The following is a 22,080-nucleotide window of genomic DNA, read 5'->3' on the forward strand; positions in this document are numbered from 1 at the left end:
TAAGGGAAGGTGCTCGTTAGATGATACTTTTTCAGGGGAATATAAATGAGAGGTTTCGAATTCAAACCCTTCTACTTATACTTAAACAAAAAAAGAAGAAAATGCCTTTTATTTATAAATTATACCGACAAAATGCCTCTTGTTTAATCATACGTTTTACACTTATTTTGACCAAAATCCACATTACATTATGATTGATCTTACCATCCTTCGTTGGTTAATAGGTTATCAGAAACCAGATAATGTAGTGGTGCATCCTTTGGAATTGATCCTGAACACATTTTCCATTTTTTAAACCTAAACAGAATAATTCCTAGCTACATTTTGGGAAACAAAATTTACATGAAACATGCACAAAACCAAACTTTAGGTTACCATTTAACATAATGAAGCAAAAGCAACCTTACTTCATAAGAAATACAATCACCGATCCCCGTCAATGATCAACGCCGCATTACCATTTTACATTACTACCTTCTGCCACTGGGGGAAACTTTTGGATCAACCCTCGACCAAGGTAGAAAGAGTGGAATACTAAAACCAGAAACTTTTCTCCTTCATTTTCTCCTCCTATATAACGCAGGATAGGCTTATTTAGGGAAATCTATCCTGTTTCTCCCTCATATATAACGCCATGCATTTACATCTGAAGAGACAGACGGTACTAGTCACTAAATAAATTTACTTACTATAATACTAGCACAATATATAAAACTCCCTGATTATCTTTCCCTCCCATCTCTTTCCCCACCCTAGAACCTTCTTCTCCAAATAACTTCCCCCGTTCCCTTCCCACTTTCTCAACCCTTTTCCATTTCTTGTTTGTCTTTAATTTCTTTAATTGTATTTGTCTGTTTTTCTTTCATGGCGTCGGCTTCACAAGCCAGTCTTTTACTCCAAAAGCAGCTCAGAGGTATGAAGAATTATAAACCCTTTTTGATTTTTTAATTATCTTGAATTGAAATTTAATTGGCTTAAAGGGTTTTGGTATTTCGTAAATATCAAAATTTGTTAACCAAGATCGCTGCCTTTTGCTTGCAGATCTCTGTAAAAACCCTGTGGACGGATTTTCAGCTGGTTTGGTTGATGAAGAGAACTTATTTGAATGGAGCGTTACAATTATTGGACCCCCTGATACTTTGTAGTGAGTACTTCTCTTTGTTAGGTGCTTAGGGATTGGATTTCTAATCAATTGTTTTCGGTCATAGTTTGTCTTCTGATGTCAGTCGTAGATTCGTTCCATTAAGTGCTTTATTACTTCTTATGGAAGGATTTTGAGTTTTAATGGCGTGAAATTAGGGGAATTCTACTTGCTCATTTTTGTACAGAGTTTGTTTTACACTTTTTTTATTGTTATTCTATCTTTGGGAAGGAAAGGGTAGAATCTTTGCCATTGCAAATAAAATTTCTCTTTATTGTTTTTCTCTTTATTGTGGGCCTTTTTTTGGGGGGGGGGGGGTGGTTAGCTAGGGGCATGTTCAATCAGTGCGGATAATTCTCTGATGCATTTGTTGCCAATTGTTGGTTTTTGGATTTTTTCCTTCTCACCAGGGCTTAGGTGCCAAAAGGGGTTGCCCATCAGGTCATACATACAACGCGTGTATTTACGAAATTCAATTGTCCAGAATCGTTTCTTTTATTGTTTTCTTCTCCCCTAGGGTGAGGAGCAGGGTTTGGGAAGGAATTATTGATTGTGGGGTGGTATTGGTTTGCAAGTGCTTGCAGCATCCTATAAAAATGGATTTGCTATAGTGAAGTGAAAGGTCAGGCATTGTTGTCTTCCTCCAATATGTGTCATGAATTGAACGTACAATAAGGTTTCCTGGTAAAGCTGAATCATATGATATATCTAGAGCTCATAGTGGTGATTGCCTCATGCAATTAGAGCTAGACCTCTTCCAAAACCTAATACAGATATATCCATTGTGCAGTGTACCAATCATGCGGCATTGTTTTGGTTTTTAACAATGTTCATTTTTGGGGTCAATATATTTACTTGATTCTATTAATAGTAGCAGTTCTAAAGCTAAGAGAGCCACCGCCCCACTGATCTGTTAATCTGTGAGGTGTACAATTTATTTACTCGTCTCTTATAGTATACTGTTTATTTGAGACTTTTGTGCAAGGATTGAATGATTCCAGAATAAATTTTAATTAATTGGTTTGAGAAAAGGATCTGTTTTTGGCCTTCTGACAGTGAAATTTTTATGTGTAGCGAGGGAGGTTTTTTTAATGCTATCATGAGCTTTCCCCAGAACTATCCAAATAGTCCTCCTACAGTGAAGTTTACTTCAGAGATCTGGCACCCTAATGGTTTGTGTTCTTCATGCACCTTGGACTCTTATTATTGGGTTTAAATGTTTCTTATTTTATATTATAATGCAGATTTTTAATTTTACGATGAGCCTAAATTGCTGAAATTTTGAATGACCTCCAGTTTATACTGACGGCAAGGTTTGCATTTCAATTCTTCATCCTCCTGGTGATGACCCAAATGGATACGAGCTTGCTAGTGAACGCTGGTCACCTGTCCATACGGTATGGCTGCAGCTAGTCCTCGGGTCAATGTTCATTCTATGATTTTATTAACTTTCAATGGATTTCCATGCTTACCTCCTTTTGCATTTTCTCATTGCATTATTTCTTTATCCTATTTCTTACCATGAAGTTATCTATAGAATAGAGGTACACAGATGGTAGATGCAGGAATTGAGTGTTGTGAGGTGCATTATCCATAGAGATGTGCATCACAGGGAGATATTCCTATTTACTGTAGACAGCTGAAAATTTTTGTTAAAATTACAACTGAAAATTATCATTTTTCTTAGGGTACAGTATGACAAACTTTGCAATCTTTTGGTTCAGCTTCCCTGTCTATCTCTTCCATTCTTCAAGTTCTGGGTCTCTATCTGCCTTCCTAAATCATCTACATACTGGTTCCTATTGTAGCTAACAAATTTGATATTGGACAATGCATTACTCTTTTTTAGTCAACAAAATCCTTTGTTCACTTCTACTTTTCATTTTACTCATTGTTAAGGTTGCTAGTCTCTTTCACTTTTGATTTTTCTTACCTTTTTCTTTTTCATAAGTTAGGGGGACGTGGGGACAGGCAGACATGAACATTTCACAGGCCCATCACAGGCCCATCAGAAAAATGTTACCAAAAAGTTATTACTGAGTACCTTCACAGGCCCATCAGAAAAATGTACAGTTACAGCAAAAGTTCTGTGGCGCGAAGCTCTCTTTGATGTTAGGTTGTAAAAGTATGTGAATATTAGGGTGGTCATGCTAAATGATTGAATGTGATGCTGTTGTGCTCCTAATTTTGGTATGGTTGAGGATAGTTTGTGTAAAAATTGAGGTACTTTCACTGTGAAAATCATGTAATGGTATACTTTGGTGGCTGAAATTACTTGTCCTGATCCTAGTGACTGCGATGACAGGTTGGTGCTTCTCCTGCCATTCTGTTTAGGAAAAGAGTATTTGGTGGAGTTTTTCATGTGGTGGCTAAGTGTAAGATTTAAAAAGAAACCTGATTTTGGTGCTGGTATCAGACCCCAAATAAACCTCCTTTAGAAATCTATGCTTCGGAACTTTTACAGTTTTGTCCACAGGGACAAGAACAACTGAATACAAGGAGATATTGGACAGGGTTCTGGCTCTTTTTCTTTTTGTTTTGTGCATGCAGTTGAGAGTTACTGACTAGAGTGGTATTATTTGACAAGGTACATAGATGAGAGAGATTCTTATCTATTTGTTTTTTCTAGATGGGAAAAAATGAGAAGGAAAATGATGAAAATTTGGTGCAAATTCTTAAGAAGCTTAAAATTGTGAACTTATTCTGTTTGTGGACTTTATCACTTGGCCACTTATATCAACGATCAAAATCTACGAGGGTGGGAATTAAGGTTCCCTTGGATGCCGGAAGCCTTCCCAGTTTATCACCTATGTTTGATCAGGGTGAAGAACCTATCCTTGTACATTTCTGCTTCGATCTGGAATTTCTTGTTTTCTTACCATTTTGTCAATTGCCAGCCAACTAAGTTTCATATATCATTGACATAGATCAAAATAAGTTACATGTTTAACTTAATTTTTCTAATAGAATATTGGCTTTGGAAGTTGATCAAAAGGACTCTTTCAGGTGGAGAGTATAGTGTTGAGCATCATATCAATGCTTTCAAGTCCTAATGACGAATCTCCAGCCAACGTTGAAGCTGCTGTAAGTATTTTGATGAAGTTAATTCAGGGGATATTATTATGTTCTTCCCTTCTCTTTTTTAGGTATAAATCTTGGTCATTAGCTGGGAAAATTGCTTTTACAATGATGGAATTTTGTGAATATTTCTGAATGATGTCCATGGGCACTATTCTATCTAATTAATTGATCTCTGCAGAGGCATTACAAATATTCTCCCATAGAGCAGTGGAAGCTTCTAATACCTCAACCCCTAAATTTTGCTTTGAGATTTAGGTGATTCAAAAGGACTAGTTTGCCTTGTGTTTGGATAATCTTGATTTTGCGTGCAGTTGTCTCCAACTATGAGGAGTCGAGAACATAGTCTTTCATCTTTTCAAATCTTAGATTTGTATCAATAACAAAATGAATGGTATTGCTTGCTTGGCCTTGATTGACTTCCCTTTTTGATATTGGTGATTTGACCTGCTTAGTTGTGCATTTGAAGGTGTTGAAGATCAACAGTATGATTTCTAGGTCATTCTTTTTTCAACCATTTTTCCTTTTGGAGATGATCTTTTGTAAGACACGGAGATTGAAGTGTTTGTGCTTGTTAATGTCATTCCTTGGTAATTGCTACCCAATGATGAATAGGATGTCACTGTGAATACTGTTTCCTGACAAGGAAAGTAGCTCTTGTCACGGTTGAAATTTGTTGTTTGCAGAGTCTTCTGACATGTTTGCCAGTATGAAATAAATTTTCTGTGTTTGGGCTGCTTTTGACGGAACTAATATCTTATGCCTTTTCTCCTGTTGCCAAATGCAGAAAGAATGGAGAGATAATAGGGAGGGCTTCAAGAAAAAAGTTAGCCGATGTGTTAGAAGATCTCAAGAAGAAATGATGTGAACTCCTGTAAATGTTGCAGACTGGTCCAGCTCCTTGTCAGATGAAAAAGGATGTTTCTCTGAGAGAGTGGCGTCAAATCAGGCTTGTATGTGTAGAATTGCTAAAATGGCGTCCAAGATTTACCTTTTCTGTATTTTAGATGATTACTTTTTCCTTTTCATGTTAACCTAAACTTCATTCCATTGATTTGGTAGTGAAACTTCTAAAAACAAGGTCTAACTTGGATTATCAATTACTAGATCCCAGGTCTCCATGTACCTTGCAGATATTTTTTTTTTTTTTCAATTGATTGAACCAATCAAACAGTTAAATCATCCATTGCTTGTACGTTTTTGCCTTACTTTAGAGCCTTGCTTCAGGATACTCTGTGATCACCACAAGACCAGACTCAGCTGCGAAGATCAGTGGATATTTGATTCAATCATCTAATTGAACTTCCCTTTGCAGGATTCAGTAGTTGAGGAGGACTTAATTTATGTATAATCTATATTCCTCCTCCATTTGGCCGGAGTGGACTAACATGGAAAATGGAAAGCCTGTGCTATTCAGACAGATCATATTTTGAGGCTTTGTACTAACTTTAGCAGGAATGACATTCTTGTAGTTGGTTGGCTTTGAAAGCTTGAAATTCGTTTGGTTTTGCTCTCTTTTTCATCTGGCGGTTTTGCTGAAAGAAAGTCTCTCTTTTAACGTATTAAGAATCTGGTGTTCTGCAGATTGGAGTAGGGAATGAGGAAGGATGATACAACCTTTAACAATTTAGTATTGGTATAAGATCGAATATATGGACGTATTGGTGTGTGCCTGCAACACATTCCTTTCAGTTTTCTGCAACCGCAACTTCTCTTTCACAGGTCTATTTGAGTTGTGCTGATTAAGAGTACAAGTTGCAGTTCGTTTTCCAGGACAATAATTTTGTTGTTGGAAATAAGATAACCTAGAATCTTTTAGGTACGGGGAGGAGCATTTGAGTTCCTCGGATTGTTGTAAGAAAGGATGAGGAAGAGCTAAGTAGAAAAGATGAAAAGAATTTCTCGTGATTGATAGAAAAAGCCACCTGAAATAAATTAGTACGTGAGATTGATAGAAAAAGCAACCAGAAAAGCGGAGCAGGCCCAACTCTTTTAGGAGTGCCTTGGTAGGGGATGATAGACGACCAAAGAAAGCACTGAAACTTCTTTCTTTTGTTTGATCCAACCAGGCTTTTCTTCGTCAAAATACAAGCAAGCACAGATCACAGTTGGCAAACAAATCGACATGCCCTAATGGGCATGCTTCAATATCACTTCCAAAAGTAACAAAGAACGTGTGGAGTTGATTTAAAAGGTGCTCATTGTTTCTGAATTATTGATTCTGCTTTTTCCTACCTTTCATTAATCATGCATCATTGGATCGCAGCATGATAATTTACAAGAACAACTAAAGATGGGAGCTAACTTAAAACTCTTCTCGTTCGAGTTGATTGCCAGGTGAAATATAAGGTCGGAGTAAAGGTCAAAGAATGCACAAAACAGTGCATTCCTTTGGTCTGAAATCCTCTCTCTTTCTAATCCCCTTCAACCCAATTAGGCCCTTCCGTAATATAGGTCGGACAGAAGGAGCAATCCAGAATCCAACGGCGTCAACGCTCAACGGGAAGGAGACCAGTTTCGTTTGCAGGTGCTGTAGTGTTAAATTTCAAGCGCTTCTTGGAACCACTTGTACCACGTTGAATTAATCCTTGGCAAAATATTCAGGGGTTGTTTGGTAATTTTGGTGTAATTTTTTTATTTATTTATTTAGGGTTCTAAACTGCACAAAAATGGCTGTTCTGGCTGCTCAAAAAAGGTAGAGAGTAAATTGCTAGATTTGTAACATGATAATACAAATCAATCAATCTTATCTATAAATAATACCCCCTTGGGATATCGAATTGGGTAACCGATTTCTCTAATTTCCAATAACTCACTGGCTTCTTTCTTCGTTACTTTCTTTTTCTTTCTATACTAATTTATAGACCCAAGTGTCAAGATCTAGTAATATTGGCCCAATTATGGATGACATTTGAATTGCTACGAATGTTGCTAATATCAATTGGGTTCTCAGAAAATCAAATAAGGTATCTCATGAATTAGCATGATTTTTTTCACACAATCAAATTTACATCATATCATATAATATGAATTCAAATTTTAAAATTCAAATCATATATATGTGGCATACATTTAAAACTACTAATGCAAAAAAAAAAAAAAAAAATCGCTACAAAGAATAGGGGCCTGTTTGGCACCCTAGTTTTTTAGTTACTAATTTTTTAACAACTTTTACTATAAGAATCCAAAAAATTTCTCAAAATTTTTTATCTACACACTTCAAAAATCTATACACAAAAAATTTTTCAAAAACTTTTCTTTCTCCCTCACCCAACCTACCACACCAACCACCACCTCCACCACCTCTCCCGGCGGCAGTCACCTATTCCGGCGCCAATAACCTCAAAAAAAATTTCTCTAATTAAACCTCAAGGGAGGGGGAAGGAAGAAGAATAAGAGGAGAGGAAAGAAAAGAAAAACGAAAGAAAGAAAAAGAAAGAGAAAGAGAAAAAGAAAGAGAAAGAGAAAAAGAAAGAAAAAAAGAAAAGGAAAAAAAGTTTTTTATTTTACAAAAATTTCTACAAAATTTCTCACATTCCAAAAACTTCTACAAGCAAAAACTTCTATAAAAATTTTTTTCAGTGCACTACAATAAAGTTTTAGACAAACTTTCAAAAAATTCAGGTTCTAAACAGGTAGATTTTGGAAAACAATTGGCGGGCTAGTTCATTAATAAAATTTGTTCTCTTTTCTTATAAAAAAAAAAAAGCGCGTCAAACTTATCAGAGAACTTGAGATTTTTGAATTGTGCTGTCCTAGGAGTGGACCGGTTCTTTCAATAATTTTTACTTTGTCGTGTGACGCGACGTTTTGTGTCTCCACCCTGAGCACAAGTCGCGATTGTAAGTCGTGTGCAATTTACAATTATCACAAAGTTATGACGCGATTCTTTCGACTTCATCACTTTAAAGCCGAAGAATAATCAACGAAAACAAATTCGAAGCAGCACGGCTCCTTCCAAACATAACCGTCACAATTTTCACTTCTACTAACGAATCAGGAAAACAAATGCAAAAGAAAAGGACCGGAGTTATCTTGAGAGTGAAACACGTAGGGAGGCCTACTCGACCTTTTACCTAATTGCCTTTGTCTGCTTGTCAAAAGAAAAGTCAACATAGGACATAAGATTCACTCCAGTTTGGCATTAGTATTTATCTATTAATATAATAAGGATGAAAGCGCTGCTAATTTAAACCAAACTCTTAAACAGACTCTCTGCTGTTAATTCTGCTCGATTATGTTCAGACCGCAATCACTCACTATTGGGCTTAATTACATAAAAAAAAAAAAAAATGTACAGTTCTACAACAGTAGAAGTACTGTAGTAACTTTTAATCTTTATTTATGGCACCATCCATGACGGCCGAAGAGAACGCGTGAAGATACCCACATCTTTCTTTCTTCTTCTTTCTTTTTTTTTTTCAAAAAAAAAAAAAACTCTGTTCTGATGTGAAAAAATGTTTGAAACTTGAAAGCGGCAGGAGTCCCGAATTAGTAATATAGAGTTGTCCAGTTGTTAAAAGAGGGTAGTATTCCCCTGCCTTAACACCCAATGTGAAAAACTGGAAAGAAAAGAAACAAAAAAGTGAAAACCCCCCACCACCATTCTCCTCTCTCCTCTCTCTCTCTCTCTGGCTGGCTGCTGTTACTGTATACCAGTCCCTCACTCTTTCTTGCTTTTCCTTTTCACACTTTCCCTCTCCTTTCCTCTGCATCCTCTCACCAGTCGCCCCGCCCCCCGCCGTCTCTCTCTCTCTCTCTCATGGAATTCATGTTATGCCTCGTGAACCCGTCCCTCCAACTCAATTTCACGTCCACAGAATCCATTTCCCCTGACTAATTAAAAACCCCACTCTTCCAACTTTCTGCATTCGTACCGTCTCATTCTACTCGTACCTGATACGCACTACTACTACTACTACTCCTAAATACTGGTGACTGTAACTCTTTTCACACCCGTTGGCGTTATTCCTCTATCATGATCCTTCTTTACTCTTCTTTCCACCTGAACATTACCTTTATTCTTCGCGATATATGATCATGAGGTCGCCTCAGCGCCAGCCTCAGCCTCTGCCTGAAGACCGACTCCGAAACGGCGGAATTGAGACGCCGTCGCCGCGCCCCAGAATCCAGACTCACTTTCACTCCACCGTCTCGGAGCAGAAGCTCCGCCGCTTTAACATTTTGATCCTGATCTTCCGGTTCGCCTCCTTGTGCTTCTCCCTGGCCGCTGCCATTTTTATGTTCTCCACTTCTCGGGTCTCGAATTCGCCCAGCTGGTACGACTTCGACGCCTTTCGATTCGTCGCGATTGCCAACGCCATCGTCGCACTCTATTCGCTGTTCGAAGTCGGAGCTTCCGTTTGGGAAATCTCCGGCGGGACCACTCTCTTTCCTGAGGTTTTACAGGTCTGGTTCGACTTCGCCCACGACCAGGTGCTTTTCCACCTCCCCACAATCTAGTAGTAGCAGTAGTGATTTTATTATTAATTTTACCATTTCCATTAATTTATTCCGCTATGAATACGATTAGAAATAGAGAATTCTGCTTTTCCTCCTTATATTTAACATCTCGAGGCTGATACGCCGTCGTTTTATTTTCGGCTAAGGTATTCTCGTATATGCTGGTGTCGGCGAACTCAGCGGGGACGGAGCTGGCACGATCTTTGAAGGACGGGGACACCACGGGTACGGACAACAATGCGTTTTCCATACAATCGGACATATCTATAGCCCTAGGATTCGCCGGATTTTTGTTCCTGGGCTTGTCTTCGTTGCTTTCGGGGTTCCGACTCGCCAGTTTCATAGTCAACGGCTCTCGTTTTCATTTCTAGAGGAGCGGGATTAATTGTTAGCGTATAATTTTTCCGCATGGCCTGGAGTGGTGAACCCAATTACAAGTTTGAGGGTGAATCCAATTTACTGCTGCTCTCATCTGTGGCATGTGCGCTTGAGGCGACTGCTGTTGGCGGCGGTGGACGTTGGTATTGTGCATATGAGAGTCCTCCATTCTTCATGATTTTATCCCTAAAAAAAATAGTTAAATCCTACTCAGTTAGTTAGTTGTATATTGTACAATTGATAGAAACTTTTTCGATGATTCGTCGAAGGATTAGAGGTGTGACCAAACCTAATATTTCGTTTCTCTTCTTTCTGAATATAAAACGTGGTGGATTGTTGTACCGATTCATGATTTATGTGCCATGTCTCTCTTCAATTCCTCCTTTTGTAATCTTGTCTACACCATTCATATATGTTAAAAAAAAAAAAATTTGTTTGGTATGTGGAGAACTGCGTAAAAGTACTAGTTCACACGGGCATATAATATTGCTGTCACCCTGCATCTTTCTTCAAACAAAAAAGTTGTCCATTTCACAGGGAAAGTATAAAGAAAAGAAAGAGAAGGCAGCAGCAATTAGGCTTTGTTTGGATTGAGCTTTATTTCTTAAAATTTATTTGCTTACATCATCATTACAATTTCCAATACACCTTTTTACTTTTCCAATTACCTTTTTATCTCACATACATCACATCACAAAAAGTGCTACAGTAAAAATATCTCTAATAATTCACAATTGAAACAAGTCTGCCGCATAGAATGTAGACAATCCTGGTAACAGGCTCTATTGCGGCACGGCTGGTAATTTCATATTCAATGACTTTTCAAGACTTGTGGATTTGACCACGCAATCAAATGGCGAGCCGCCGATCCACTTACAAGAAAATACTAACGGAGTGATAATTTAATAGAAAAAATATGCAGTTCAGTTCTTAAATATTCAGTTATTGTGCGATTTTAGTCCTTAAAATTTTAGTAAAAATAAATTTTGCTCTCAATACTTAGCATATGTGCAGTTTAGTCCCTAAAGTTTTCGCAAGAGTAAATCTAGTTGTCAATGTATCCAATTTGAAGCAGGTTTAGGACATTTGAAAATTTTTTTCTCAATTACTGATAGAATTTAGTCACGTCTAATAATATTTTAGTTAAATTAAATTTCGAAATAATGAGGCAAAACAGTAACTAAACACTAGTAAAAAGTAGGAAAATTTTTGTCTAAAGAAAATTAAAACTAGGCAGAGCATCCCGTTCATTGATCCAAAATGTGTTGACGATGATGCAATTGTGTGAGATAGTTTTTTATAAATAAGCAACTATCCAAAATTCAACAGACATGCGACTTCACATGGTTGATCTCGTCTATATTTAGAAAAATCTTTTCAATTGTTTTAAGTGTGCTTCAAATTGAAAACATTAGGGACTAATTTTGTTTTTTATGAAACTCTAAGGATTAAAATTGTACCAACGACCAAATATAGCGGACTAAAGTTTATTTTTGTCGAACCTTCAGAAATCAAAATGGCCCTAGTGGGAAATATTCAAAACCAAACTGCACTCCCTAATTTAAATATTTAATTGGGCAATAGGTTAGGGTGGACTGAAACTGCGCGGACGAGCGCCACATCCTGGTGGTGTGCCACCAGTCAAGCCTTCGTTTCCTCATGTTAACGGGTCAATTGATCAGAAAACTTGGCTGGCTCAACAACGCAATCATTTAATCAAAGTCTACGATCAAGTCTTCGCGACCTTTTTGTCATAACGCAAAATTGGATCGTTAATTAGCGACATTGACTCCGTCCACAGTTTGTTGCTAGAAGAAATAGACTGGTGCAAGACTATACATCAGGGGAAGGAGGTAAAACTTAAAAGGATTTAGGGCTTTTATAATTATCAGTGGTAATTATACAATACAATGTAAACAGTGACATGACAAAAGTGGATCTTAAAATAACTAATACAGACACTAAGGTTGTGTTTGAATTGCATTTTTCATGATTTTTCATGAAAAAATTACTGTAGCGATGTGATGTATGTGAGGGAAAAAGGTAATAGGGAAATATGATCACGGAAAACAACGTAATTTTCCGACGAAAAATAGCAATCCAAACAAGGCCTAAAATAACAACCCTTATATAACAACTAGAGGTGTCAAAATGGGTGACTTGGGCGGGTTTGGGTTGGGTAAAATGGGTAATGAGTATAAGTGAGTCAACTCATTTATACCCATTTAATTAGATGGGTATAAATGGGTAAGTCAAAAAATGAATTGGGTAACCCAATTACCCATTTATAACTCATTTATTTTAACTTTTTGCAAACTCATTTAAATTCATTTTTGCAAACTAAGTTATCAATTTATACCACTCTTTGTACCCATCATTAGTTTTAAATATTTACTTATAATGTTCAATAAACTTAATTACCAATTTTTTTCATTTATACTCTATGTCACAAAATTACCTATTATTTAATAATTGAATAATACGAATATAAAAATTTGAATTAAGTACTATAAAAATTAATATAAAAACTTAATCCAAAAATTTTGAACCCCTAACATTTTTTTCATATATAAATTTAAAATTTCATTTTATAAAGATAAGTAAATAGGCTAAAATTTATCATAAATTGGTAATGTTAAAAAATGAGCAAGTTAACAAACTAAGAAAAAATAAAATAATAAGATAAAACCAACAAATAAGAATAATAATAATAATAATGTTAACATCATGACAAAATGAAAAATTTGAAAAAAAAAAGGTAGGGGAAAAGAAGAGACTTGGGGGGAGGAGAATTTTAAATGGGTTAATTGGGTTTGATGGGTTACCCAATACTACCCATTTATTTTATTAAATGGGTATTATTGGGTAACCCATTTAAACCCATATACAAAAATTTAAGATACCCATACCCATCTATTCATAGGCGGGTATGGGTAAATCTAGTTAAGTGGGTTGATTTGCCACCTCTAGTCACAACTAGAGGTGTCAAAATGGGTGACTTGGGCGGGTTTGTGTTGGGTAAAATGGGTAATGGGTATAAGTGAGTCAACTCATTTATACCCATTTAATTAGATGGGTATAAATGGGTATGTCAAAAAATGAATTGGATAACCCAATTACCCATTTATAACTCATTTATTTTAATTTTTTACAAACTCATTTAAATTCATTTTTGCAAACTAAGTTATCAATTTATACCACTCTTTGTACCCATCATTAGTTTTAAATATTTACTTATAATGTTCAATAAATTTAATTACCAATTTTTTTCATTTATACTCTATGTCACAAAATTACCTATTATTTAATAATTGAATAATACGAATATAAAAATTTGAATTAAGTACTATAAAAATTAATATAAAACTTAATCCAAAAATTTTGAATCCCTAACATTTTTTCATATATAAATTTAAAATTTCATTTTATAAAGATAAGAAAATAGGCTAAAATTTATCATAAATTGGTAATGCTAAAAAATGAGCCAGTTAACAAACTAAGAAAAAATAAAATAATAAGATAAAACCAACAAATAATAATAATAATAATAATAATAATAATAATAATAATAATAATAATAATGTTAACATCATGACAAAATGAAAAATTTGAAAAAAAAAAGGTAGGGGAAAAGAAGATGACTTGGGGGGAAGAGAATTTTAAATGGGTTAATTGGGTTTGATGGGTTACCCAATAATACCCATATACAAAAATTTAAGATACCCATACCCATCTATTCATGGGCGGGTATGGGTAAATCTAGTTAAATGGGTTGATTTGCCACCTCTAATAACAACCAAAGAAAACTACAACCAAAGAAAATTCAGATGATAAAACCCTTATATGTTTGTTCTTTTCTCTCTCTCTATATATTATATATAATTTGTTGTTTATGGAGAAACTTTGAACCTTACAAATAAGAAGTAAAAAAGAGAGTAGAAAAAAAAAAAAGAGGAGAGATTAAAAAATCGAACGGAGAAGTAGTTGAGTTGAGTTGGATATCGTTAAAGGCCCAGTCCCATGGTCGAATGGCATTGGGCCACTGAAAGCGTTGATGAAAAGCAAATTTCAAGTAATTCTTGTTTCAGGCTTTGACCATACACAGCCTAAAACAAAAAAGCCTACGACGGACTGAGCAGCCGAATATTGGCTAGTCGCTTCAGACTGGGAGGTGCAAATCACGTGTTTCATTCCCTCCATTAACTGTCCCTTTCTGTTCCATTCCCACTACGTTTCTCGTCTCTTCCTCCAAAGTTTCAACGTAGCACCACTAAACTTCGACCCAATTCCGGCCGTCTTTCAAATCATCCACACATCCAAAAGTCCAAAACCCTCTCCCCACCGACCTACCCTTTTTCCTCTCCCATACCCAACTCATAACATTTCCAGTACTCTTTTAAACCCTTTTCATACCATCACCGGTCCGAGAAAACCTACGGATTTTATTTTATTTTTTTACAATTATCCTTTAATTGCGGTTGCTATGATTTAATACTCTCGATCAAAGGCCGAACTTGTTCTTGTTCCAGGTAAGTTTACTTCCCATGTTCTCGGCTCATTGTTCTAATTCTCTTCCCTAGGATATTAGAACAGAAAGTTCCTTTTTTTTTTTTTTGCATAATTTTTTCCCTTCTTAAGTTCGGTTTGATGACGACAGTTGTTTTTTATGTATAGAATATATTTGTGTGGTTTTGTTTCCATTTAAATATATTATAATTTGATTAATTTTGTCTCAGTAGGGGATTCTTTTAATTTAAACTTCTTTAAGATAATCTTTTGATAGGGCTAATAAATCATATGTTATCTCCTACCTTGATATGCTCTTTTTCCTGTATAAACGCAATTCAGCTAATAGCTATACAATTTGCTATTACGATTGTTTGGAAATTGATATGCTAATTGGCATGTTGTTTGTTGGTTGAAGGGTAGCTATAGGACCTGCTTAAATCACATCATGGGAGACTCTTTACGGGCATCTAATTCGGATAGAATTCTTGAAGCGAGGAGGGCTATATGTAGTAAAAGGCAATCAATAACTTACTCAGCTTTTGCAGCCTCAAAAGTGTTGTCACAGAAGGCTTTGAAATGCATAACTTCGGTGAAACAGCAGATACAGGGCAGTGGGGTTGCTGGTGATATAATGGTGTTTTTAGTAACTACTGCTGCATTAGAGGTTGTGAGAAGGTTTTCAAAAGCCAAGTGTCCCTTTGTTTGGCGCGCTCTTCAGGCATTGCAGATCCTGTGTTATCCGCCATTTAAGCGGCTACAAAGGTGGCAACCTTTTAAGGGATTGGTTAAACATTCAAAGGTTGGTTTGCTGCAGTTGCCGTTACTTGATTTTTTTGATAATGAATTGCCTGGATGGTTGGACCCTATTTACACATGGTAGTTTATGATCCTTGGTATAGGCTTGGTGTTTTGTACATTTTCACCAGCTTCAACTGCATTCACTTCTGTTCTAAACATATTTATTTATTTGTTATGGGCATCATTTACTACACGCTTGAAGACAAAGAAAGAAGGGATAAAATAAAGCATTTAACTAGTTTGACTTGACAAGTTTCTTTACTGATTTCTTTTAATAAGAAGCTACATGTCTCATCCATATAGGCTCATGTCATTTTCCTTTTGTCCTCGCCCGTAGCATACTGGAGAAAATTAAAGAAACAAATATCAATTTTTAACTACCAGCAATGGCAGATCAGTCGTCAATCTGAAATTGTTATACGTGAACAAAGACTTGATTCAATGCAGTCTATAGAATTTCCTGTGGCTTTTTTTTCCTGTCTTTTTTCCTACATTTATTTTATGTACTTTGTGTTTCAATTTTTATCTAGAATTTATTTTGATAGTAATGCTGCGTTTTTTCTGCTAGAAATTGTCCAGGCCAATGTTAGTTCTCTCAATTTCAACACTTTTCTCTGATCAACCTGGATATTCAACAGAATCCTTAAATGACAGTAATGAAATTCAAGATGCATCTTCCCAAATGCCAAGGCCAGACACTAGGTAACTTTAGATGCACTTTTCGGCATGATTGAAGTCTAACTTAATTGTGAACTTTGCTGATGTTTATGACAAAAATTTTGATATGTTGAAAGGCATTAATAGTACTCCCTTCTTTGTTGTTAATGCCATTTTTTTTTCGATTTTGTTATGTCCCTGAAGAATTGTCGCTTATCCAATATGGCAATCTTTGTTTTCTCTAATTTCTCGTTCCTACCCTGCATTTTCCTTTGGAGTTGGCCGGGCCTCTATGTTTGCTATTAACATGTGTAGAAGATTCAAACTTGCCACAGCTGTGTGTGAAATATATACTAATGTTTGTTTCACAAATTATCAACCGTGTTCTGATGGAGAAACATTACATCAGTCATTGGATGTGAACAAGTAATGATAATATGCAATTGTTGATAAGATGTCTGCCAATGAAAGTGGCTACAAGAGGAAAGCTAGAGTCATTTAGTCCCAATCTTTTTCCTGTGCATAAAAACACATACTCCTGAAAACAATTGAAAGATTGGAAAGTGAATTGGCCAAATTGTAATGGTCGAATAAGTTATGCAGTTGTTCATCTTGTGCTTTTACCCAGTTTTTGGTCTTCTGAATCCTGTTTGAATGATCGTTTAATCCAATTTATTGAAGACATCTGACTGTAATGCAACTAAATTTAAACAGTATGGATCTGGATTTCCTTTAAGGTAGAGTATGAACATATTATTGTGTCGAACGCTGTGGGGTTACTAGTTGTTGGATTGCTCAGGTAGGTCCACCTTTGGCTCTAGAGTATCAGTAGGCTTATCTTCCCTATATGGCATGACGCAACATGGGATGAGCCATCTTTGGGATGCCATTATATTAGTGAACTTGTTGTATATTGTGATTCTCCTATGTTTGCTACAGCATGACTTATCCTCCTCTAACTAACAGCCTTTCCATTTTATTGGCTAATTATAAAGTTTGTGACTAGTTCCTCAGCAGAGTGGTTGCTAGAACTCCGCAGGGAGCTGAGAAAGCATGGCAGAGAAGTTCCTGAAAGGTATGGTTACATTATGTTTGGCTATTTTCCTTAATAAAGTACAAGGATATTATTTTATGCTTTACTAACTAGTGTTTATATGCCTTAGGGCTCTAAATGATTTTGATTTAATCACATATCTCATGATTTTGATTTTATGCCTTAGTGTGCATAATGTTCTGGCTTGATTCTGTTAAGTAAGGTTATGCAATTGATTATTGATTTACCTCCTTAGTTTTCATGCATAATTCATTGGAAAATGTGTCTGAACAGGCTTGGGGATGATGAACTCCATAGATATTATGCTGCTGTAAATGGTGATTTTTCAAAGTTGGTTTCATCAGTCAAGAAGACAATTGATTGGAGGCAGAGTTATAAGCTCTTTCCACCCCACGAACTTGAGGCTTATTCTCATTTGGTCTTTTGGCATGGACACGATTCGGAGCGGCGACCCTGCCTCATCATTCGCCTTGGACTTGCTTGCTCCAATCTGCAATCTGATGACAGGCCACTTTTCATTAAAGCAGTTGGTATGTGTTTCATGTTTGCTGAATGCTGATGAAATTTGTTCAAAGTTGAGAATGATCTTTGGTCATTGAATTGTTAATTTTATCATAGCTTCATATTGCCTCAAAATTCTTCAGATGCAGTTCTTCTTTTCATAAATTAACATTTTTTGAGATAATTTTATTTCTGTATGCATGTTATTGTAGTTATAAATGTTAAATGTGCAGAGTTTCCATTTATATTTTGGAAGCAAATCTATTGCTGGTTTTAGAAAATGTTGGCCATTAGGTGTCTGTTTGCATTTAGCCAGAATGATTGCTTCTGTTTAGTATCCACCTTCATATAATATGGGTTTCCTGGATGCTGTTTCTGAAATGTTTTCATTGTCTCAGTATTTAATGTTGGTGTGTGTATCATTTTTGTATTTTTGTTAACAACAATTAGATGTTCTACCAAACGTTCAGTTTCCCAGATAGAGCATGGTGTTTTGAACTTGGTTACTGTGGATCAACCTCAGATTATGGTTTTGATGGACTGTGAGGGGCTTTCTCCATTTGGATTTCCTATACACATGATGAGATCATGTGCTACACTTCTGCAAGATCATTACCCTAACCGGCTCGGCAGTTTGATAATAATAAGGCTTCCCCAACTTGCTCGAGTAATCACACAGGCACTATTCCAAGTAAGTGGTTAAGAAATGAAATCTCTTCTCTCATGTTTGGTGGCCATTGTATAATTATTTTGAATGTTGAGCTCTTAGAAGGACCTGATTCATATGAACTATCCTGAAAAACACTTAGTTGACATTACCAACTCTCAGAGTTGATCAGATTTGAAGATTTGGAATTTTTACATTAAGAAGAACCTCTTTCAGTTTTGAACCTATTGGATTGTACTTTTTAACTTTCTTGCATATGGTCATTTAGTGTATGGAAGTAACCAAAGGAGATTACCTTCAACGTCAAACATACTTCTTTGGGTACTTGAAGAAGTTGTCGCTGTTGTTTCTAACATCATGACCATCTGTAAGAGGTTTATATCTCCATTGAATGTAGCTTGTCTGTAGTTTCTTTTTGTTCATTTCTCATAAATAAAGAGTAATTTAGGCCAATATGTTATGCCTTACATTACATGGTCTATATTTCTATTCCGTTTTCAATGACTGTCCTCCTGAGTTTGAGTGGTCAATTGCCTTTTAAAAACGATGACTTGTAATGCATAGATAAGCAGAAAGCCAGTTAGGCCATTTGCTCATGTCTTATGCTTTGTTTATCTATGCGTCATGTTGTCTATGCTGCATTGCACTGGGTTATATTTCTTTTTGCTAATGTAAATAAAGTGTTCCTGATGTGGAATATGCTCTGTGCAGGTTTTGAAACCAGCCACACAGCGCAAAGTAAGAACTGTAGGAGGGAACTATCAGGAGATTCTCTGCCAATGCCTTCGGCCAATTCCCTCTTTTCTTGGTGGTAATTGCTCATGCTCAAGATGTTCAGACCCGCGCAGAGTGCAGGATAGAGATGAAGACAGTGCTTTGATGCCGCCAGAAGCAGAACTTGTGGCCAATAATTCTCTAGATATGCATCTTCCCGCTCCCACCGATACCACTGAGGACAGGAACCAGTTGAAAAGGACTGTCATCATGGTTCTGCTGATGTTGTTGATGCTTATTCTTGTAATTCTCGAAAAACTTTATCCGGAAAAGCTTTCACTTTTGTACCAGCAAATGACCAAATAAATAAGTTTATGATGTAATTTACAATTGGTGCTAGTTTGTGCGGATTCAGTATGATGCATTCTTGGAGCTCCGATATCTTTTTTGCGGGGTGAGGATTCATGATTCTTTGGTTTTAGTTCCACTTCTGCTCGAGTAGATGTTTGAAATTGAGAGTGCACTGGAAAGTAAAAGTGGCAAATTTTCATTGTTCTAGCAAAATTGCTGAGTTCTTGTTGCTCAATTGTCACGAAAGATTGGAGTACACGGTAAGTTCGCGTCTTGCATGCATCGTCTCCAGGATTTTCTGGGTTTTTGTTTTTGGGCTTGTCTTCGCAGCTGTTGGGTTCCTCGACTCGTCAGTTTCATCGTCAATGTTGAACTTTTTTCGTACTCTGTTTTGCCTGATCGAGTCTGAGAGGCTGTGGTTTGAATATCCTAGTATTGTCTGTGTCCCTGATTACAGGTTTGACGTTGGATCACATTATTCATCTGTTGCGTGCTTGAGGCTAGTACTGTTCGCTTTGGTGGTTGTACCATGTGAGAGTTGTACGTTCTTTATTGCTACTTGCTCCAAACCTACTCAATTAATTGGTTGTTTTTTTTTATACCAGCGAGAGAAAATTTTTCGATGATTTGTTGAAAGATTAGAAGTGTGATCATGCCTAATACTACTAATTATCTTCTGCATATGGAATGTGCATGCCAATTCACGATTTATGCAGTACATCTCTCTTGAATTTCCGCCTTTGCAATCTTTGTTCAAGCACAATTATCTATTGCTGAGTGGGCAGAATACCGTAAAGAAAAAAGATGCTGCAGCACATATTGTAATTTCTTACAAAAAAGTGTGCCACGTAGAGTGGGGACAATACTACTGGTAAATAGACCTATGACGGGATATCTCGTTTGGATTGTATTTTTTATCATTTTTCATGAAAAAATTATCATAACAATTTGATGTATATGAAAAAAAAAATAATAAAAAAATATGTTTACGAAAATGATGCAATTTTTCAACGGAAAACAACAATCCAAACAAGACCTTATTATTAGTTTCTTTTTAAATGATTTTAGTTATCACGAGTTCGAATATTTTTTTGTTTTCCCAGAAACGGAAAGAAACACGCACACATAATTAGAACAAATACAGGAGTTAACTGCTAAATCGATCCGAAAGCAATCTAAGAAAAATCCACAAAGAATCTATGTTCCCACCATCCTACATCAAAGACTCGAATACTTGATCGTGATCAATTCACTTGTACGAAATACTAACGAGGAGATAGTAACTGAATTGAACAACCGGTGGGACTGCAACCGCAAGGCCGAACCCATCATTATGGTCTGGTTACCGTCAATCAAGCCTTCCTTTTTCTCATGTTAGCTGATCAATTGATCAAAAACACGACAGGCTTAATGCAATCATTTAAGGGAAGTCCCGAATCAAGCTTCACTACCTTTTTGTCAGACAACGAAATTGGAACTCTGAGGGTCATTCACAAATAATACCTATAAGCTCCGGTGAAATTTACAATTGAATGTTCAAATTAAAAGATTTGAATTTTATCAGAGAATTTTGAACTCTTGGATAAAATAAATTAGAGAACTAGTATTTTTTTTTTCCCCCATAAGTGTCATGCATATAATTATTTTAAGTGGGTTGGTCCTCAAATTTGCAAACAAAAAAAAAAATAAAATAAGAGAAATATGTCTTGTATGGAATCACATTACTGGAAAATATGTATTGAGTTGTGAAATTCACTTTTTTCCTACCATTCCCGGCAACAATACAACACATATTTTAGGGGCGGGTTGGGTTGGATAGTAAAAATGAAGGGATCGTAAGTATAAAATCATGAGTTCAAACTCTTACACTTAAAAAAAAACACGTATTTCCCTTTCATTTTTGCAAAGTTTAAGATCTACTTACTTCAAATAATTACATGCACAACGATTTTAGGAAAAAAAAAAAAAGAATATTAGTATTTCAATTTATTTTATCCAAATAATTCAAAGATATTATTCAATGGTAAAAATCAAATCTTGTAATTTGCACATTCAAAGAAGCTTACAAACCATGTAGAAGCACATTTTCAGCAACTCGAATATTTTAACGATCAATTTGATAAGTTGAACTGAAATAGGGGATAAAATAAATGTTAAGGGTAAACCGTAACTTTAATCAAATCTTAAGAAGAGTTTTTTTATGACCAACCCATCAGAGCAAGGAAGCCAGACGGCCTAAACCCTGCGAAGTATTGTCAATACTCAATAATACTTTATTATTCTGTTAATTCAGCATAAATTCGGACGGAATCCTCAGGCGGCAACCAAACATGATTGACTGTAGAGGACTCTGAAACGTCTTTCTTGTTTACCTTGAACGTCTTCTTGCATGCCTAGTGCCTGCGTATGCTTCGTAAGTTGTGGACCAGATAATGATGCATCGATATAGATGGATAGATGGAGATGCGCGTCAAGCATCCTCTTTTAAAAAAAAAAAAAATTCACAACCAATAATAACCTATTTTCCTTTTCCTGGTACATTTTTTTATCTTTTAATTTGCACTTTCATATTATTTTATTGTTATTAATTTACATTTTTTTTTGGGTAAGTAGGAGGTTTTGTTTTGGACCGGGACCAACTGACTAATCCTCTCACTAGCACCTACATAAGACGGCGAGCTTTATTAATAGAGCTGTAGAAGTAAGGTCTCTTTCAACTGAGTTGGACCTAGTCTCGGCCTTTGGGTACCCAGGGATTGAGCAAATTAT

The 22,080-nt window shown here is 36.1% G+C and overlaps 3 protein-coding genes across 7 annotated transcripts; all 3 read left to right on the forward strand.

The window, feature by feature from the left end:
* The first annotated feature begins 518 nt into the window (after nucleotides 1-518).
* On the forward strand, nucleotides 519-5,741 carry LOC113725490 (ubiquitin-conjugating enzyme E2 7). Of its 4 annotated transcripts, none has more exons than XM_072073954.1 (7): nucleotides 519-913; nucleotides 1,042-1,144; nucleotides 2,216-2,313; nucleotides 2,438-2,538; nucleotides 3,097-3,208; nucleotides 4,148-4,225; nucleotides 5,007-5,401. In XM_072073954.1, exons 1-6 carry the CDS (start codon nucleotides 865-867, stop codon nucleotides 4,192-4,194), a joined length of 510 nt encoding a protein of 169 aa, XP_071930055.1. In that variant the 5' UTR covers nucleotides 519-864; the 3' UTR covers nucleotides 4,195-4,225; nucleotides 5,007-5,401. The 4 variants fall into 4 exon arrangements, 2 of the variants coding, with proteins under 2 accessions (XP_071930055.1, XP_027104475.1); XR_003457347.2 differs by lacking the exon at nucleotides 3,097-3,208 and adding an exon at nucleotides 5,447-5,741 and having other exon boundaries at nucleotides 557-913; nucleotides 5,007-5,172; XR_011838851.1 differs by lacking the exon at nucleotides 3,097-3,208 and adding an exon at nucleotides 5,535-5,741 and having other exon boundaries at nucleotides 557-913; nucleotides 5,007-5,172.
* Nucleotides 5,742-8,782: 3,041 nt separating this feature from the next.
* Nucleotides 8,783-10,409, forward strand: LOC113725491 (CASP-like protein 4C2). The gene is made up of 2 exons (XM_027248675.2): nucleotides 8,783-9,655; nucleotides 9,829-10,409. The coding sequence occupies exons 1-2, from the start codon at nucleotides 9,254-9,256 to the stop codon at nucleotides 10,051-10,053; spliced, it is 627 nt and encodes a 208-aa protein (XP_027104476.1). The 5' UTR covers nucleotides 8,783-9,253; the 3' UTR covers nucleotides 10,054-10,409.
* Nucleotides 10,410-14,199: 3,790 nt separating this feature from the next.
* Nucleotides 14,200-19,425, forward strand: LOC113725492 (uncharacterized). 2 transcript variants are annotated; one of them, XM_027248676.2, is made up of 7 exons: nucleotides 14,200-14,589; nucleotides 14,985-15,368; nucleotides 15,936-16,069; nucleotides 17,031-17,099; nucleotides 17,352-17,608; nucleotides 18,050-18,270; nucleotides 18,958-19,425. In XM_027248676.2, the coding sequence occupies exons 2-7, from the start codon at nucleotides 15,015-15,017 to the stop codon at nucleotides 19,324-19,326; spliced, it is 1,404 nt and encodes a 467-aa protein (XP_027104477.1). In that variant the 5' UTR covers nucleotides 14,200-14,589; nucleotides 14,985-15,014; the 3' UTR covers nucleotides 19,327-19,425. The 2 variants fall into 2 exon arrangements, with proteins under 2 accessions (XP_027104477.1, XP_027104478.1); XM_027248677.2 differs by having other exon boundaries at nucleotides 14,990-15,368.
* Nucleotides 19,426-22,080: the final 2,655 nt, after the last annotated feature.

The sequence above is a fragment of the Coffea arabica genome, chromosome 2c (genome assembly GCF_036785885.1).
Source record: "Coffea arabica cultivar ET-39 chromosome 2c, Coffea Arabica ET-39 HiFi, whole genome shotgun sequence".
NCBI lineage: Eukaryota > Viridiplantae > Streptophyta > Magnoliopsida > Gentianales > Rubiaceae > Coffea > Coffea arabica.

What these genes read in the sequence shown, in the direction of transcription:
- LOC113725491 (XM_027248675.2), top strand. Translation starts at nt 9,254, where the DNA reads ATGATCATGAGGTCGCCTCAGCGCCAGCCTCAGCCTCTGCCTGAAGAC. An exon ending in TCGACTTCGCCCACGACCAG is followed by an intron (nt 9,656 to 9,828) that starts GTGCTTTTCCAC and finishes TTTTCGGCTAAG; the next exon opens with GTATTCTCGTATATGCTGGT.
- LOC113725492 (XM_027248676.2), top strand. Translation starts at nt 15,015, where the DNA reads ATGGGAGACTCTTTACGGGCATCTAATTCGGATAGAATTCTTGAAGCG. An exon ending in GGCAGAGAAGTTCCTGAAAG is followed by an intron (nt 17,100 to 17,351) that starts GTATGGTTACAT and finishes GTGTCTGAACAG; the next exon opens with GCTTGGGGATGATGAACTCC. An exon ending in TCACACAGGCACTATTCCAA is followed by an intron (nt 18,271 to 18,957) that starts GTAAGTGGTTAA and finishes TGCTCTGTGCAG; the next exon opens with GTTTTGAAACCAGCCACACA.
- LOC113725490 (XM_072073954.1), top strand. Translation starts at nt 865, where the DNA reads ATGGCGTCGGCTTCACAAGCCAGTCTTTTACTCCAAAAGCAGCTCAGA. An exon ending in AGAGATCTGGCACCCTAATG is followed by an intron (nt 2,314 to 2,437) that starts GTTTGTGTTCTT and finishes AATGACCTCCAG; the next exon opens with TTTATACTGACGGCAAGGTT. An exon ending in CACAGGCCCATCAGAAAAAT is followed by an intron (nt 3,209 to 4,147) that starts GTACAGTTACAG and finishes GGACTCTTTCAG; the next exon opens with GTGGAGAGTATAGTGTTGAG.